Genomic DNA, 19163 nt, shown 5'->3' with positions numbered 1-19163 from the left:
GCATGAAGTTGAGGAAAACTGTGTTCTTATACACAATTTTTTTTTGTCATTGAGAACACTGACATCTATTCTCTAAGTTGATATTTCTCAAGGTTATGTCGTGAGGATCCCCTAATCTTGTAATCTCCTGGAGGTCTTGTTAAAAATGCAGAATCAGAGTCTTATCACATAAACTCTAAATCAAAAACCGGGGGCAGGGCACCCAGATCATTTAACACACTCTTGCAAGAGATTCTATGCACAATAAAGTTAGAGAACCATAGTCCAAAGGAACACTTAATATTGTATTGTATATTATGTGAATTCACAACTCTTGAAGGTAAGCAGAAAGGTAATTAAATATATTAATAAGAGCAGATAAAATGGGAAGTTATCTAGTTGAACTACACCACTAGGTTATGTCCATCCATGACATTAATAAATCAGCTCACAAATTAAAATCTGAAAATACATTAAAAATAAGCATTAAGGTATAGCTTGCATAGCTATAGGTGATCCAAACTAATGGTTTACAAAATAAACCATACTTTAGATCCTTAAGACTCACACAGTATATCTAAACTTATTCAAGATACCTCAGTATTTCATTTATTCTTGGCACTTAAATTTGCCCTGACATCTTGCAGAACTTTTATTCTTAAGCCTCTTGTTTCTCAAAATGATTAAGATATTTGTCTTGTTCACTTAAAAAATGCAAATAGCATATAAGACTATGTGGGAGTATGTATGTGAATGAGGAAGAAAGCAGGGAATGACAGAAAAAGAAAAAATTAGAAGACTACAAGGCAAGTGGCACTCAGTGATAACAAAAATCCCCAAATACATTTTAAATTTGCTTTAAATGGAGCAGACTGCAGCCTCATTCTTAACACAGAAATGCAACATGCGGACACTAATAGTCTCGATATACAATGTTCACAAGGAATCCAAGTAGCCATGTTACAAGCCCAAGATTAAATAAAACCCTATAAACTGGACTGACTGTAGTCTCCACGGGTCATACCTAATTTGAATACTTACGCATCTATAGTTGGTATTGCATATTTTCCAGTGTTGGTAAGCATTGCACCTTTCATGTTAGGATCTTTCACTTCCATCATAAAACTTCTGGGAATTCCAGTGCTCTTTTTAATCCTAGGACCAGATTCAAAGTTCTTATCCTGCTTGGAGGGGAAAGGAGGGCGAAGGAAGAGAAAAAGCAGTTACTTTTATTTAACATTAGCTAATACGCAGTGCTTACTAACTGGTTATATTATTTGCAGTGCTTTACATATATGATCTCATTTAATCCTCACAACAGCTGAGTGAGGTAAGTACTATTACCATCTCCATTTCACAGAGAAGAAATAACAGGCTTGGAGAAATCAAGTAACTTGCCCAAGTTCACTCCGCTATTAAGTGACACAGCCAGGCTTTGAAGCCGAGCAATTTGGCTCCAGAGGCTGTGCTCACTTGCCATTGTAATAGAGAAGGCAGTATTTACCAAGAAAAATAAGATGGCTAAGAAATAATTGTAAGAAATATAAGGTGTACTTTCTGCTTTGCACTTACCCCATTTGTTGGGCAATTCTTAATATAATGGCCAGGTTTACCACAACGAAAACAGGTATAAGATGGAGGTGGTGGACCTAGAGGTTTCTTCATGTAACTGAAAGAGAAAAAAAAAATTACATGTACACAAAGACTTGAAAAAATAATGCTTTTGACTGGGGGGGAGACCCACCCCAAAGTACCTATTAGTATAAAGTATTTATGAACTTACTTGATTGGGTCGTATTCATGGCCAGATTGCGACATCATTGCTTTAATTTTATCTTCTTCAGAAGCATTGGCTTCAGCCAGATTGGCAGTCTGTTTAACAGGTAATTATTTGACACACACATTAGAAACACATTTAAGACCACACAGCCAAAGACAACACCGTTCATCCTGTAAAGAGCAGTATCTAATCTTACATAAAAACAGTATTTACATGTATAACCTAGAAGAGGCACTAGGAGTTCCTTAGGTCATTACATGATGTTTGAGTGTCCACGGGGCTGAACAAAGTCTTTCTAGGGGCACTCAAACCTTAGACCCTGTTTGTACCTTACGTTAAGATTTCCATACTACTCCTCTAAGAGTTTAAAAACTGAGATTAAGTAAGGAGAGAAACACTTGATATTTTTAAACCTTAAAAAGTAATTCAAGTGTCACAGCATGAAGACTATAATTTATACTTATAACTTGGGGGTTATACAAGTTGGGGGTAAAACAACTAAACATATTATGCACAGATATTAGAAGCCAGAAGGTACTCTTTAGGTAGTGGGGTCAGTTTCAAATTAAGTGTAAAGCATGTGCATTGAGAGTTCATAATTTTAAATGCAACTCTCCAAAGCTTTATGACCTTCATCTTTAAGGTATTATATACAATAGTCTAGATATAAGCAGGGTCTAAGGGAGTGAATCCTAGTAACTTGAATCTCCAATCATCTAGCACTCATATCAGCCATTCATTGGGTTTTATCTTTACATTCATCCACAAAACAAGCAACCAGTTTTAACATTTTATTGTAATTTTATATACAAAGAATGCTTAACATTAACAGAGCTTAGAACAACAGCAACATTTACAGAAAACTGGATTACAGATGTTGAACAACTAATTTGTTTGAACCCAAACATTAATTTACAAATAATTAAAAAAAAAAATCCCCCAAACCTCCAAAACTCCCCAACTGCTTCCCACAAAGAAACAATGGTAGGAATAGACCAAAACTCATATATGGTCCTTACAGTACATAAGAATTAAAACAGTGAACTATAAACCACTAAAGATGTTAACTCTATGCTAAACCACTTCGCATTAGAAAATTATGAGAGGATGGTTTTAGCCCATTTTATGTTTTAATAATCATCAATTTTAATGTTTAGTTTTCCCAGAAAAGGAGCTTAAAAAAGCTGCATTTGTTACTTGGACATTTTTTGGGATACATTCTAGGGGAAAGGACACAATCTAAAACAACGCCAAGGACAAGATAGGGACAGCACTAATGGAAAACCTATCTACTCATTAATCTTGGTTGCTAAATTTGGTTTTACATTTCTGATAGTATGGAAAAAAGGATTTTTGGAAAACTAGAAAACGTCCTTCTTAGCCCTCAAAAATCTGCCTATTCTGCAATATTTGCCTTTTTTCTTTTAAAGGCATGATTTGCAAGCTAAATCTATTGTCTTAAAAAGTAATCCATCACTAGTGCTTTCCCAAACAAAAGGTACACATTGTTGAGCAGAAAATGCAAGCAATCTTATAGCAAACATGGTATATACAATAATTTCAGGAGGTAACAATTTGCCCTCTGCCAAACATACACATTGGTATATTCCTGCAAACAGCTTTATACATTTACACAATTCATGTAGTCTGTGTTCAAACAAATTAGGTTGTTTAAAACTTTTTCTAATGCAGACAGACTACAAGTCTATAGCAGAAAGAAACAATTGTATCACATTTAAAATGCTGACCTTCATAGGATCAATTCAAATATTCAAGAAATAATCACGCAATCGTCCATATAAAGGAAAGCTTCTATTTTGGCTGCTTAAAGAAAGTCCACATAATTTACAGCCAAAACCAGAGAATTCCTCCAGAACTTTTGTTACTTTTCCAATGTATAATTAAACAAAATGTATGAGGGAAAAAAACAAGTAAGTGCAGCTTCATGTGTTTCTTCTGTCTTGAAGATGAATAATACTCCAACATTATGGTGAGGCTGACAGAATACTCCCCCTATCTTCTCAAAACGACAACTACTCTTTAGATATAGTAAAAATATGCACACTGTTTTTGCAAAATATCTCCTCCCCCAACCTCTCTTAAAACAACTGTTCCACATTAAAAAAATACAATGTTAGAAAAAGATTTATATTTTCAAGAATATATATATATATATACCTTTGTAAGCTGGGCCAGAGAAATAGATGCAGAAGAGTCATCAATCTGTTCACAAAAAATTAAACACACATTCAAGTTCCACACTGAAAACATCTGAAAGTGATCATTTAGTCCCTACTGCCACTTAATGTTCAAATATTGGGCATTTTCTTAGAACTTTTCTAAAGAATGTTATTTTCTGTTTTAAAGCTGCAAGTGTAACTCACCCTACTTCATCCTTCTCTACATATTTCACATACAGTAATAAAGGATAATAGTTGAGGGAGACTCAATTACAATGAAAAAATGGGGTAAAGAAAAGTACATCCCATAGGAGATCTGTTTGGACTGGTGACTAAAACTAAATTAGAGTCCTGTGTCTATCAATGATCTCTAAATTTGATAATGTTCAAGACAATGTGCACTATAGAAGAGAGAATAAGGAATCTTTCTAACCTTCCTGGAATGCCTTTATATAACATTGTAAAAACAAGCAGTTCTTTAAAGGCTCAGATAATTGCTTTAATAAAACAGCTCCAACATAATTGCTACTTTTTAATCTTTTTTTGTACTGCTCAGTCTGAATAAATTTGTTTATTCTCCCAGATAAAGTAACAATAGCTTCTTGCCAAAGAAACCACAACTTCATCAGCGCAAAGATGTTAAAGCCAAAAATGGAGAAACAAAAAGTACCCCAGGGCAAGGGCAAACAGAGCTGTTATATATGAGGATGGACTTTACCATGTGGGGAAAAAGAAGTTTAAAAACATTAGCTTCCTATGTAGTTAAGTGGTTTGCTTATTCAACATGTTATAAATTTCTCATGCATTATTGGTCAGAACTCTTGTTTAAAATGGAAAGAATGTAAAAAGATGTCTGGATCAAAGGGAAAAAAAACAAAGAAGTGAGTCTTCATCAGGTATTTTTCAAGTATTCCAGAGAAGTAAGAATATTAAAATAAAAGCAGCATGACTTAGAGCCTCAATAAAAATGTAATTGGCTTCAATATGAAGTTCTTAGCACAATGCCCATCACGTAGGAATTCAATAAATGTAAATAAAAATAATGGCTAAATTTAAAATAAACCCTATAAATATCTTAGGGTTTTAAAAGTTAGTTTGATGGATATTATTACTGGGATGCATATTTAAACAGAAGGTTCTTAGCTCCACATTGAGGGACTGTAGAGTGCATAATGCACTAATCCCACATTCCATATAATCCACCAATGGGTTCTCACTCTTGCCCAGCTTTGAAATACTCTTTCCTTAAAGAACTAATTTCAAGGGGTAATTTAATAAATAAATAAATATCCTATTTTTATCCAGAATTAATTCTGACCTATTCAATTTTCAAGAGGGTTACATTTTACACCAACCAGGAATTACCTGAATTTAAGTAACAAGAACTGAACAAATTGCTGTCAATCATCATCTATACTGTTTCTAACCAATGAAACAAATTAATAGCCTTAAGAAATAGTCCATTACTATCTAGAAGATGAATACTGATCATGTCCTTAGAAAGAAAGCAATTGGTTATATTAACTTTCTTACCACTGGAACTATAAAAAAAAACATTTTTGGTTCTTCCCACTCCTAACACTTAAGATATAACTGTCTTTTTGTTCTTATGCTGGGCTTTCTTGTCCTTTCTTTTTAGCTTTCTGTCAACTTGTTATTAGTATCATATATTTATTGAGTTGAAAGTGGTTTCAGATATGCAATAGCATCTAAATCACTTTTTTTCAACCAAATAATCAGTATAGCACCTAAGTACCTTATAATCCAGAAGGAAGTCAAATTTACCACCAACTTACAAAGGCAACCAATTGTTTTCTACATATACCAAGGTACTAAGAAATAAGCAAAAAATGCTGACAAGGAATGGTTTAAAAATGACAAGGAATTTATATGTACTAAACACCAATCAATACAGTAACTCTCAGATACTAATGCTTAAGAAAAATCTGCCATGTTAAAAAAAAGTAGTCTTCAAAAAAACTAACTGATGCACACTGTAGACACCTTAAAATTAAGCCACCTCCCCACATCTAATTTGTGGTCTTGCATCTGGGAGCAAGAATCTGAAATCCTTTATGTCCACTATACTTGCTTGAAATTAAAGGATCCTACAAAATGTAATTCTGATGTTTAGTTAGCAGGAAGAACATCCAGCACTGGAGTACCAACATAGAAGGATGACTAAATAAAACAAATCTGAGGAATACAGACAGAAACAGCCATCCTTGACTAGAGTTGGCTTAAGTTACCAAAAATGTATATACTTTTACTGATTAGAATTTTAAAAATCTGGTTTAAGCAACTCTTATTTTGCTTTTGTGAATGTGTACAATACACGTGATTCTTAAATCTCCTAAGATGGGCACTATTATGCTTGATGAATATATTCTCTCTCATCCTAAATGTCAGCAAATGTACCCCCAGCAAATAAATGATGGGGATATTAAATTATCTAATGTCTCGAATTTAGATAATTCTACCTAAAAATTAAAGCCACTTTTAAAGTATTAAAAAAAAAAAAAAAAAGAAAGAAAGAAAAGAGAAACCTAAATAAGCATAAACCAAACTGCTTCTTATAAGTGTAATACAGACATGCCAGGGAACACACAAGGCTAAAAGAATGTTAACTTTATTTATGAACATGTGATTTGTGTTTATACACATGCTAATAAACAAAAAGGAAATAACTGTTTTCAAGAAATAAAACTTCATCTGAATTAGTTTAAATACTATATAAAATGTACTTTATACAAAATGTGTTACATTAACTACTACAGTCACCAGGATAGTCAATCTAATTCGTGCTAGCATTTGGATACATAAAAATCAGTTTTAAACCAATCACCAGCAAAACAGAAACTTGGACAGTTTTTACAGCAATATGCTTAAAAAAAAAAAAAAAAAGACCCATATACTCCAAAAGAGGGGGAAAAAAACCCAAAACACTAAGAGTTTTGATCTTTGAATCACTATATTTAGTTGCATGAGAACTGAAGGCCATATACTTTAGAGAACAAGTCCAAAGTTCAGATATTCTATGTTTTCATGTTTAAGAGCCAATGATCCAAGGTTAGTGAAATGCCTGATACACAATTAAAGATCAGTAGTATTTAAAAAGGATAAAGTGAAACAGCAAGCAATACCCTTGAATTCTAAATGAAGATTTCAGACATCATGTATTATATACAAATCAAGCCTGAGTAGTAAAATGTTTAGAGAACCATCAAGTTTATAGAACCCAATTACTACAGACCTGTGTTCTGAAACAGATGTTTTACCCCACAACTTAGGAATGCTGCTACCTTTTACTTAAGAGCTCAAAGTCAAAATGGTGTCATAATTAAAGTTGATTTGTGATAATAAAAATTAAGATGTTACCCTGGGTTAAGGGGAGTTACCTTCAATAAACTACAGCTTTCAATTAGCTTACAATTAATTAATGCAGCATTTTAATGTCTTATGAGAAAGAGGAAAATATTTTAATTTGGACAACTGAGCAGACTAGAAGTGGAAGACTTTGTATTTAAAATTTGAAAACAATGTACTCAATTGTATAAAATCATCAACAAGACATTTATATACTCATGGGGAGCCCAAATTCAAGTTTCACTTTATATATAGTATGGACATAAACAAAGAATAGGAGCTCAAAATTGTCAAATAAAGCAAAACTAAATAATTAAGCTGCATCAATGGTCTCTGGAAAGCTCTTTTCTATGATGTGTCTGAACTTGGAGAAAGCATCAAACTTTAATATAAGCTTTGCATGTTGCTAATGCATTTTTCAAAGCCATCAATTAGGCAGAAAAAAAAAACTAACAAAACTAAGTGATACAACGTGAAAATGGCAAAATATACACTCCAAACATTTTTTTATTGCAAGAAACAAAAAGCACACAACAGCCTGTACATACATACAAAATACTAACTATAGACAGACAGATGTAGAACATGTTATCATGTTCATTAGTGTAAAACCTACACGATCTAAAAAGGATCATACATTAACTGTACAACACAGCGTCATACAGGGAGAATACTATCATATTTAATATGAAACAGGGTTTTTTGGGCACAAATTACCCATTTCTACAAAATAAGTGTGCAAATTATGCCACATATATCCATATTCAACTGCGCTGTCATCAAAATACATTTTATTTACAATATGTACTATGATCAGTTGGATAGTAAGTTCTAAAACGATTTACTTCACTGCTACATTATAAAGGTAAAAGCAATGTGTAGAAAAAGTGTGAGATTGTGTTTTTACATACTGCTTTTGAAGTTCCCATCACTGGTTCAGTTCGACTTCTAAAAAATAAAAACAAAAATGACATTAGTTACCTATGAGCAGCTATGTATGAATTTTTGTGCTAAAAAATCTTATCACACATTTTTAGGAACACAATTTTCCTTTGATATAAAGATTTAAAACCAGCCAATTTCTGAGGTAATGAATACACTGCTTTGATTAATCTTTACTACCTCTGAACAGTTTAAGATGTATTCATGGTTTTAAAAAAAAAATCCATATTGGGGAATTCTAGAACAGGTGTACCTTGCCACTTATAATAAATGTTTTCTGAAACATAGTATGAGGATTTTATGTTAAGAAATTTTGTGGTTATTTAATGGACTGAATATTTATATTATTCCCCAGTTTTGTTTATTTTTCGAGGAAGATTAGCTCTGAGCTAACATCCATGCCCATTTTCCTCTACTTTATAGGGGATGCCGCCACAACATGGCTTGATAAGTGGTGTGTAGGTCCGAACCCAGGATCCAAATCTGCGGAGCCCTGGATCCAAATCTGCGAATCCTGGGCTGCTGAAGCGGAGCGTGCAAACTTAACCGCTACGCCACCAGGCCAGCTCCAATTCCTCAGTTTTTAAATAGGTACAGATGTAAATTTTCACACACCAGATTTTCTTAAAGCAAGAGCACTGTTGTAAACAGTTATAACTTGGATCCCTGAGAAATTGCTGTGCTCCAGAAACTAAATTTCAAATCCAGATAGTTGATAGTTACTTTAATTTTTTTTCCCCCCAAAGCCCCAGGAGATAGTTGTATGTCATAGCTGCATGTCCTTCTAGTTGCTGTAACTTTAATTTTTTTAAAAGTCTCAAAAAAAAATGACCAAAGATTAAACAAGAAGTCTAACTTCCAGAAAAATGCAACATAGTCTGACAGAATATTTTAGTTAAAAGAATGAGTTAAATGATTATGGAGAATTGGACAAATTGATTTTTAAAAGTAAATACAAATAAGCCCAGGCAGAAATTCTTTTAAAAGTCCACAAAGGAAAAGGGACAGGAGTTGAGTTGCTAAATATAGCATTTTTTTTTTTTTTTTAAAGATTTTATTTATTTTATTTTTTGCCCCCAAAGCCCCAGTAGATAGTTGTATGCCATAGCTGCACACCCTTCTAGTTGCTGTATGTGGAACTCGGCCTCAGGATGGACGGAGAAGTGGTGCCTCGATGCGCATCTGGGATCCGAACCCGGGCCGCCAGCATCGCAGCGCACACACTTAACCACCAAGCCACAGGGCCGGCCCTAAATATAGCCTTTAAATGCTTAGTTTTAAGTTTATGATATCCTGACTACAGAGAAATATTAGACAGCATCTGAAAGGAGTTTCTAAGTTTGTGCATATTTGGAAATCCTCAGATAAAAATGAAATTTTCATTTTCTAGTATTTGCTCAACAAACTCGGAGGCATTTTACATTACAAAGGAAATCACACACATAATGATTTAACATGCAAATCTGTATAAGAGCCAACTTATTTTGCCATGCACTTCCAATAATTCTCTCCCCAATTGTTTCTGAACATCAAAAAATCTACTGAAACTGAATGTTTGCTGTTTTAAAAAAGCACTTGGTAAAGTTGTAATTTCACACTAGAGTCTAGGAATTAATTGTTCCTTTATAATTTCTCAAAATTATATAAAGTTAAAAACACATAGTTCACTGGGTATTTACAGCCAAAAAAAAAAAGTATTCAGCTTTTTAAGTTGTTACTATACAGTAGAGAGTATACAAAAGGACCTCTAAATGTTAAGCTAGGGAATATAACTTTAAAGCAAACTAATGAGAATAATCTTAGAATGAATGCTTGCCCACATGAGGTAAAGCTCCAAGAAATCACTTTATTTTACCTCAATTCCAAGAACACATTCCACTTCCTAGGACTGGCAAATTCCAGAATTTTTCATTGACCAAAAGCAGAATTTGCCAAACTGTTTCAAATAAGGCTACCTAACTTGTAAGGGGAAATCACTACCCTTTTTAAATAGCCCAAGTTGTTACCCTTTTCACATACTATAATTCTATTACCATTAAAATTGCAAGAAAGCAGAGAAAGTTAAAGACAGTTTTTTAAAATTTTTTTAATTGATGTCTTAATAGTTTATAACATTGTGAAATTTTGGTTGTACATTATTGTTTGTCAGTCACCATATAAATGCCTCCCTTCACCCCTTGTGCTCACTCCCCACCCCCTTGCCCCTGGGAACTACCATACAGTTCTGTCTGTGTGTTGGTTTATATTCCACATATGAGTGAAATCATGTGGTGTTTGTAAAGATCTAGTTTTAATCCTGCCTCCTTAGTGAATTTCTTAAGCTCTAGACTAGTCCTAAGCTAGTGCTATGTTCTTACCCCAATAAGGGGCATTTACCATGTGCCAGGTACTGTTTAATTCTTACAACTCTCCTAAGTACTCATATCTCTATTTTATTTTGAGGAATCTGAGGCACAAACGTTAGATAATTTACCCAAAGTCACACAACTGGTGTGAAGCAGTAAATGGAGTCAAACCTAAGCCTGATTCCAGCATCTGTGCCCACAAATCCTATAAATTCAACAGCCTCCCAACAAAAGCCCCTTATTGATGAAGAGCAAATGTTAGAATTTCTGAATACTCTTGATGCTGTCCGAATACTTAGGACAGAACTCTTAAGACACACACATTTTTGTAGTGAAAAAACAGTAGGGAAAAAATAAAGTGTGTAGGCAAATAAAAACCAAAGGGTACAGAAATATTTATTCACTTATTTGAACATCATTTTCTTGTCTTTGAAAATACTGCCTATATAGAGCAAAAATTCTTCCTAATAGCTCTTACTCCTAACTACAGGCTGACTTAACTGGGGGAAGAAATCCGAAAAAAACAAACAAACCCATCCTCATAGTTTTAATGATTGAGAAAATATATTCATTAGGGTAAAGTAATGAGTTTAGTTCTAAAATACACTTGTTCTTTCTCATAATATCAAAAGTCTATTTTGAGAACTTAAGTTATAAATACTTACATAACGTATGTCTTGCTTGTAGATTTGACACCTCCAATAGGAATTCTTCTAACAATTACAGATGAATTCTTAGGAATTAGAGCATTATCATCAGTATATTCTGCAAACAAAAAAGAGAGTTGAATTTCTATTTGGGGATTTGGGTAAGTCATGGGCCTCAAGAATTAGAAAACTTCAACCAAACATAAATTTTATGGGAAATAAATATACTAAAGCATTAATGACTAGATGTTCTTTGCATCTAAATTACTGATATTGTCAGAACAAATAACCAAAGCCACAGGAGTTTCTCTTCAAAGGACATCAAGCAATGTCAGTAGGCTTTTGGTTCTGGCACCTCTACTTTTGTGGAACTCCAAATCTCAGAAAGACTAAGTCATTCTCGTTTATTTAGCTAGTAATGCTGAACATCTGAACTATGAGAAAAAGCTGTTATTTAGAAGGAAGAAATTTGGTCTCTCCTAGCCCCTAAACATGAGTATTACTGGGGAAGACTTTAATTTAAAAAATTAAATTATGACATGTTGTGAATACAGAAAAAAGGGTTTTAGAACAAAGAATTAAATGTGGGATGCAACTTTGGACAGAATGCTGATTGAAGGAAGGCCCCTCTGAGGTTTGAGTCTTAAAGACTGAGAAGTCAGCCAGATGTGCAAAAAACCTAAATAAAGAGTGTTTCAGGGCCCGCCCCGTGGCTTAGCAGTTAAGTGCGCACGTTCTGCTACTGGCGGCCCGGGTTCGGATCCCGGGCACACCCCGATGCACCGCTTCTCCAGCCATGCTGAGGCTGCGTCCTAGAAGGATGTGCAACTATGACATACACTATCTACTGGGGCTTCAGGGAAAAAAAAAAAGGAGGAGGATTGGCAATAGATGTTAGCTCAGAGCCAGTCTTCCTCAGCAAAAAGAGGAGGATTAGCATGGATGTTAGCTCAGGGCTGATCTTCCTCACACACAAAAAAAACAGTGTTTCAGACAGAGGAAAGACGTGAAAAAATACACAAAAAGGCGAGAATAGCTGAAGAAAATGAAAAGAATGATTGAAATACAGGCAGAAAGGTACAGATCATACACTGATTTTTATTTAGTTTCTAAGTACAACAGGAAGTCACTTAAGGATATTAAACAAAAATGATGACAATTTATGTTAAAAATAAAAAAAGGTAACTCTGTTATCTAAGTGGAGAATGAATCCGTAGGGGAACAAGAGTAGAAACAAGGTGATTAATAAGGAGGCTGCTGCATAGTCCAGGTAAGAGATAATAGGGTTAGGGTTAACTGCCGGGATGTGACAGATAGAGAAATGGAGTCAGAATGTTTTGAGGTACAAACAATAAGGGCTCGGGATGGACTGAATGAGGGGCGGGGTAGGTGAATGAAGGAGTAAGAGGAAGCAAGCATGAATTCCTGGATGCCTGGCTTAAGCAACTGGATGAACAGTGATGTCACTTTCTGAGAAGACAGGGAGGATGAATGGACCCTATTTTTCTACTCTTTGGACTATTACTTGCAATACTTCTGTAAGAATGAAATTAAAAAAGAACCTGGACCAATGAATTTAACTACGGTAAAAAGATTTGCTAAGGAAGGAATTTGTAAAATTACCAAAAAGGAAAATAACCCACTACAGGGAGATAGATGTAAAAAATGCACCCATCTCCCTTAATCACACAATCAGATATTAGAGTCCACTCTTAAGGTTACTGAGTTTACTTGCTTCACTTAAGCTATTCAGCACCAAGCGGCTGAATATTTCTGTTCTCCCAATTATTTCAAGTTTATCACATATGTAAGCATTTTAAGCTTTTATATATAAATCAGCCTTATTATTTTAATCATAATACTATTAGTATTCCCGGATATAAACTAAATTGTTCAGGAAAGTTCAGTATATTTCAAGTAGTCGGCTCTATCTCATAGCATCCAGTTAGAGTGATGCAATTTCCCAGGTTCAGGCATACCAATGTTAAGACTATCATCATTATCTTGGATAGTTCATAATAGTCCCAAATTCCAAGCAAGCTTTGAGTAAGAAAAATTGGGAGCAGGAGAGATGGGGCATCTTTAAAAAGTAAACTCCAGAAATAAAACCTGATGTCAGATACCTGACAGAAAGTTTCTGAATATGTAACAACTCTCAAAAGCATTCACTGGAGGAACAAAGAGCAAATGTGTTTACGGTAGCTTTCCAAGACAACTTATTAATTTGATCAGCATAGTACTGGGTCAAACTAAAAGTCAGATGCCCAACACCAGATGCTCTAATTGACCTTTTAAATATCTGAATTACCTTGATGATTTCTTATCCTTAAAATATCTCGTTAACCTCTTGTTAGCTTCAAAGGACTCTTTCTATGAGCCACTATAATTTTCGATCTAAAAACATGAAGACCACGGATGGAATGAAAAACAAGATGAATTACAGAAAATGAAGAAAGATTATAAGTCTTTTAAAAATACTTCATCCTCAGCTTCCAAATCTTTCACACTAAGTTCAGAATGAAGGTTGTTTTGTTGTTGTTGTTGGCGGTGAACGGGGGTGAGGGGTGATAAGATGCAGAAAAGTAGGAAAACAAGTTTATATAGTAAAGTTATATAGGAAAAACATAACGAGATCATTTGATTCATTTTGAACTACAGTCTAGAAATAAAGAAGCAGGATTCTTAAGTCTAAAACATGAAATTCTGAACCAAGCATTTCAGTCTACTCAAGATTTAAAGGTCTTAAACATGGACAGATTTCCAAAACTGTAAGAAACGTTTTATAGAAACATGGTAGGTTGGGTAATTTAAACACTAATTCAAACTAAAGTGATCCAGCTCAGCATTCTCTCCTAGGCAGTCTCCTACCTATGAAGCTATAAACATTTATTTTTTTACTCTTTAATTCACTGGATGGTGCTAAAACCAAGTGGCATTCTTACTCAACTGCCTTTTAACACTGGATCCTATTTCCCATAAAACTCAGTAAGTGACTACCCTCTGCGCTACTCTCTGCGCTACTATCATTGATATCTTTTTATTGCATAAAAAGCACATTTCTCCCCTGAAAGTTCCTTCTCTTAACTAATCTAATATCAAAACTCTTAAATTTGTGGACAGGAATTCCATCAACCATAATTTACTCCAGTCTAACGAAGCTGTATTATTAGGTGGAAAAGATGGACAAAGTCTAGCCCCAAATATTAAATCACATAATACTCCATTAAAATATGAAACTTGCATAGTATATGATTAAAATTGCCTTAATACCCTAATTTCATCTATGTTTTCTTTCCTCTTTCAAAAGTATCATTAATGTATCAAGATGGCCTAAATTTCTTATAAATCCATCTGTTCTGTGAAGTGTGACTATAATACTTAAGGGATGCTTTTCGTGGCTTTAATGAAAGAATATTTCCCTAAGATATATTCTTGAATAAATATTTTAAAAAGCTGTTTCTTGGCGCCGGCCCAGTGGTGTAGTGGTTAAGTTTGCACGCTCTACTTCGGCAGCCCAGGGTTCAAAAGTTCGGATCCTGGGTGCAGACCTACACACCACTCATCAAGCCATGCTGTGGCAGGGGTCCCATGTATAAAGTAGAAGATGGGCACAGATGTCAGCCCAGGGCCAATCTTCCTCAGCAAAAAGAGGAGGACTGGTAACAGATGTTAGCTCAGTGCTAATCTTCCTCACCAAAAAAAAAAAAAAAAAAAAGTTGTTTCTCAACTGTTCATGACCACCACTAACTTTAACTCTCCTGAAGTAGAGGGATGCTACACATAATTACAATTACTAAAGCCTCACATGAAGTGTCCTTAGGTATGACATGTTTAAAAAAAGAGGGAAGTGGAGAATATTCTTTCATGTGTTATCATGTGATAAATAAAGTTCTTCCTTAATGAATATTTTTGAGTCATGATACGCCAGTAGTGCTGTTCCTTAACATAAGACAATTATATTTCTGGATGTAAATGGAAAATGGCTCTCTTACACAAGATTTACTCTGTCAAACCATAAGCTAGAAGTGCTCCTTCCATTTCAACTAAAAGAACCAATATCACACCTTAAGCCAAATTTAGCGATCAATAAAATATCCTAACCTAATCAGAATTTCACTTTATTTCTTCTCATCTTATCAAAAAAACTCAAAGGGCTGACCCACTGAAAACTACACATCAGCATTACAGTTCTGAGAAAAGGAAACCAAGACAAGTTCAGTCAGAATCTAAAAAGGGTGTTTGTCACATTTTTTATCTACTGTTAAATTCTCAATATTATAAAATGCTTTTAAAAAGAAGAACTTAAAGATTCCAATCAGTGGCTTATTTGTACTCCTATGGTAGCAACCTACCATTTTTCAGTATTTTAGTATCAACATAATCATGTAAAGTCTAGCAATTACTACTTTAAAAAAAGAAAAATTTGTTTTGATCTTTATTGAATTTACTGAATTGCTAAATTTTAAGAGTAATGTGATGAACTAAGAGTTCAACTACTTAATTACTGTATTACTTAATTCTGGAATTTATGCACAAGACAAAAGTGGTCACATCAGAACATATCAAGTTCCGAAAGCAATTCCAACACTAAAGACTGGCTGGATTAAATTCTGCAAAGTATTAAAGTGAGGATCCCTTCTCCACAACACAGGCAACTCCAAAGTAAAAATAAATAAATAGCGGGAGGGTGAAGAGGAGAACATAAAATTTGCTATTAAACCCCAAAGCGTTGTTAGGTTTAGAAAATTAAAGAAGTTATCTCTGTCGCTGCTTTAACAAATAAGAAGCCTTGCATATGCTCTCCTTCCCTCCTCCTGACGAAAAACAAGTTAGCAAACGCGACAAGGCAAGCGAGCACCCAAAGAACCTGGATAACACCCCCATCCTCTCCCATCTGAGAGGCATAACCAGACTTCCGTGTTTTGGGATTAGCCTGTTACAGATGATCCAAGCACGGAGAAATCAGAACTCCAAGGCAGACGGGGGCAGCCCTTGGCTATCAATGAAAGTTGGATCAAAAGTACTAGAACGAACGATCAGTCCCACAAGAGACATAATGGCGGTTAGTCTTCTGCCAAGCATCTCACAACTAAGACCTATCTTCGACCAGCAAGTATCTGGAGCCCATGTGGCTCTTACCTTCTTTCGTCTGCGCGTTGGTGATCTGCAGGTCGCAGTCGGCAGCTTTCAGCTTCTCTCTCCCCATAATCTGCTTCTTTAAGTCGCAGAGGGAGATGTGGAGCCCATCAAAGGTGACGGTATCATAGTTGAGTTTAGAGGAAAACTTATAATGCACACAGGACATGGTGCCAAAGGATTCCTAAGGTTCAGCGAGGAGACGTGGACACTCTCAATATATGTATATTTATAAACTTAAGAGCAAAATATGTACACACACAAAACACTCAAAGACACCGAAGGACCCTAAGGCCTCAGATTAAATACCCCCCCAACCACAAGCAGGGCTTCGTAAAAACAGCAATCCAGAACCCCCCCGAGACTCAGGATCACTTCATGTGGGAGGAGGTGGACGAGGACCGGGAAGAGGAAATCGAGAATCCGCCAACGGGCACAATGTCACCCGGCTGGGTCCCCCTCGCTCATGCTAAGGGCCGGCAGGAGACGGGGGGCAGGCGGTGCAGTCAGTGAGCGGTCAGTCCACACGTTAGAGTCCAAATGACCCCGCGGGGTCAGGGGTCCATAGCGCGGCCGCACCTCCCGGCTGGTCTCTCTTTCCGTGGATGGGGGTGACCCAGGCCCCGGGAGGAGGCCGAGGGGAGAGGGTCAGGCCCGGAGTCCACGAGCGGCCTCTCGCCTCCTCCTGGCTTCCGGACGACGGGCGGCGGCTTCCCCAGGCCCAGGCCCCCGCCACACACAAACCCCTGTCGCCTGCTCCCCGGAGGCCCCGCGCGGCCCCGCGGCCTAGGCCGAAAACGCGCGGTCGGCGGAGGAGAGGCCTTCCCGCAGGCCGCCCCCGGCTCCGGCTCCGCCTCCCCCCCGCCGCCGCCGCCGCCGCCGCCGCCTCAGACACAAAGCCGGTGTAGGCCTCAACTAGGCCTCGAGGCGCTTCCTCACCACCCCGGGCCCCAGCCAGCGGCCGGGGGGCTTGGCGGACCCTGGCGCCGCCGCCGAGGCTCCCTGACGCTTCCTCTCGCCGTGTGCTCCGCGCTTCTCTCGCTTCTCGCTCCCGTCGCCTTTCGGCCCAGAACCGCGAGAATACGCCCGGAAACCGCCGGGCGACGGCAAGGGCTTCGCCGGCTCCCTTTTTGTTCTGCCCCCCCTGCCGCTCTCGGCCCTCACCAGGCGCAGGCGACACCTCCAAGCCAGGCACTATGGCGGACGCGGCCTGGCTGCGGGCGAGCGCCCACTCCGGGGTCTCTTAAGCAGCGATTGCACGGGCGGCGCGCGCGGGGCGGGGCCGGCGTGCGCGGATAGGCGGGCCGGGAGGCGGGGCCCGCGGCGTCACAAAGCGCACCGGCTCACCCACGTGACCTCACGTTCTGTGACTCCGGAGCGCGGAACCTGAACCAGCCGGGGGAGCGGAAGAAACCATCTGCCTCGAAAGGGAGGGGGAGGCTGCCGAGAGGACCGGCTCATAGTGCGGTTCCGGGAGGGGAGCTCAGCTTTCAGCTGCTACCGTGCGAGTTTCCACGGCAAAGTGGCGTGCCGAGGGGTGGCCGGCTAACTCCTCGTTCTCCACAATCCTCACATCCCCAGCAACTCCCCCAGTTTAAGTAAACATTATGGTTGCTATGCGGTACACTGGTTGCTATGCGAGCACCCCCTAGCTTCCCCTTCCGACAAACTGGCTACCCTAAGCTCTTCCTAAGTGGAAATTCTGCAGCAGCCCCTGGCTGGAACTGATAACAACAACAACCATTATAAAGATTTATTGAGCTCTTACTATGTGCTAAACACGGGGCTAAGCGCTTTATAACACTGCCAGGCTCTGGTTCCAAGTTGTCTGGGTTGGAACCCTAAATGTACTCTAGATTTAACGCCTCTGTGCCTCAGTTTCTTTGGCTGTAAAATGCTCTTAAAAATAGTACTTGTTTTATTGGATTTTTATGCATTAAATGAATGAATACGTTTCCATTGTTTAGAACCATGCCTGATACATGGTTCAATGTGTCTTAATAAATGTGACTCAATAAGTGTCAGTTTAACAAGATCAACAAAAAACCCTAAGTGATCAGCACTCCATTATCTCCAATTTATAGATGAGGGAACTGAAGCTAGTGATCATGCACTTTCTGAATTCGCAGAATCAGGGGAATGCCTACTCAGTGGCAGGTCCGAAATCCCCTTCCTAATTGTGAATGCCAGGAACTGTGCCAAGAAGCCCCTCAATGGACTGGAATATTTTTTCCTTGGGGCCTGGGGAAGTTATTATTACATCTATAAAATTCACAAGATAATAAAATTGCATTCATAAACTGTAATAATCACTATCATTTACAATGCATTTTCCTCATCGTTTCTGAATTTTATGGGCTGGGCTCAGAGAAGTTAGTCACCGAGAACAAGATCACACACCCAACATGTGGCAAAGTGTGCCAGGGACTTCCTAAATACATGCTCCAAATTCTTACTGAACTCGGTTTAAATCAATCATCATCTTGTCAAAAAAGTCTCCTCAGGCCACCTTATCTAAATAGGACAGCCATCATTCTCCATCCTTTTACCCTTTTTTTTCTTCTTCCAAGCATTCATCGCTACTTGACAGGGTATATGTTTACTTTTTAATTGTCTGTCTCTCCCCCAGCTGAGAACAGGAATTTTTATCTCGTTTGTTTATGCTGTATCCCCAGCTCCTAAAACACTGCCTGGACATAGTGGGCACTCAATAAATGCGTGTTGAACAACTAAATACGTTATGTGACCTATGGAAATACCGCGGCAATAAGATTTTGACAAATCAAGG

General features: G+C 37.5%; 1 protein-coding gene across 5 annotated transcripts in view; it reads right to left on the bottom strand.

Moving 5' to 3' along the window:
• RBBP6 (RB binding protein 6, ubiquitin ligase) overlaps positions 1-17544 on the bottom strand; it is a 32226-nt gene extending 14682 nt beyond the window's left edge. For 2 of the 5 annotated variants that reach the window (XM_087417142.1, XM_087417144.1), the window contains exons 1-7: positions 16379-17543; positions 11258-11357; positions 8217-8253; positions 3938-3982; positions 1763-1851; positions 1552-1648; positions 1021-1163 (exon numbers count right to left, since the gene is read on the bottom strand). In XM_087417142.1, coding sequence (XP_087273268.1) covers positions 1021-1163; positions 1552-1648; positions 1763-1851; positions 3938-3982; positions 8217-8253; positions 11258-11357; positions 16379-16544 — 677 coding nt within the window. In that variant the 5' untranslated portion in view covers positions 16545-17543. Of the gene's footprint in view, positions 1-1020; positions 1164-1551; positions 1649-1762; positions 1852-3937; positions 3983-8216; positions 8254-11257; positions 11358-16378 lie in introns of all 5 variants that reach the window. The other 3 variants (XM_087417145.1, XM_004442688.3, XM_087417143.1) reach the window with 3 other exon arrangements.
• Positions 17545-19163: the final 1619 nt, after the last annotated feature.

This window comes from Ceratotherium simum, chromosome 26 (assembly GCF_057802395.1).
Source record: "Ceratotherium simum simum isolate JZ-2026a chromosome 26, ASM5780239v1, whole genome shotgun sequence".
NCBI classification, from domain to species: Eukaryota; Metazoa; Chordata; class Mammalia; order Perissodactyla; family Rhinocerotidae; genus Ceratotherium; species Ceratotherium simum.
Note: the sequence above shows the minus strand (reverse complement) of the source record. Positions and strands in the feature narration are given on the sequence as shown.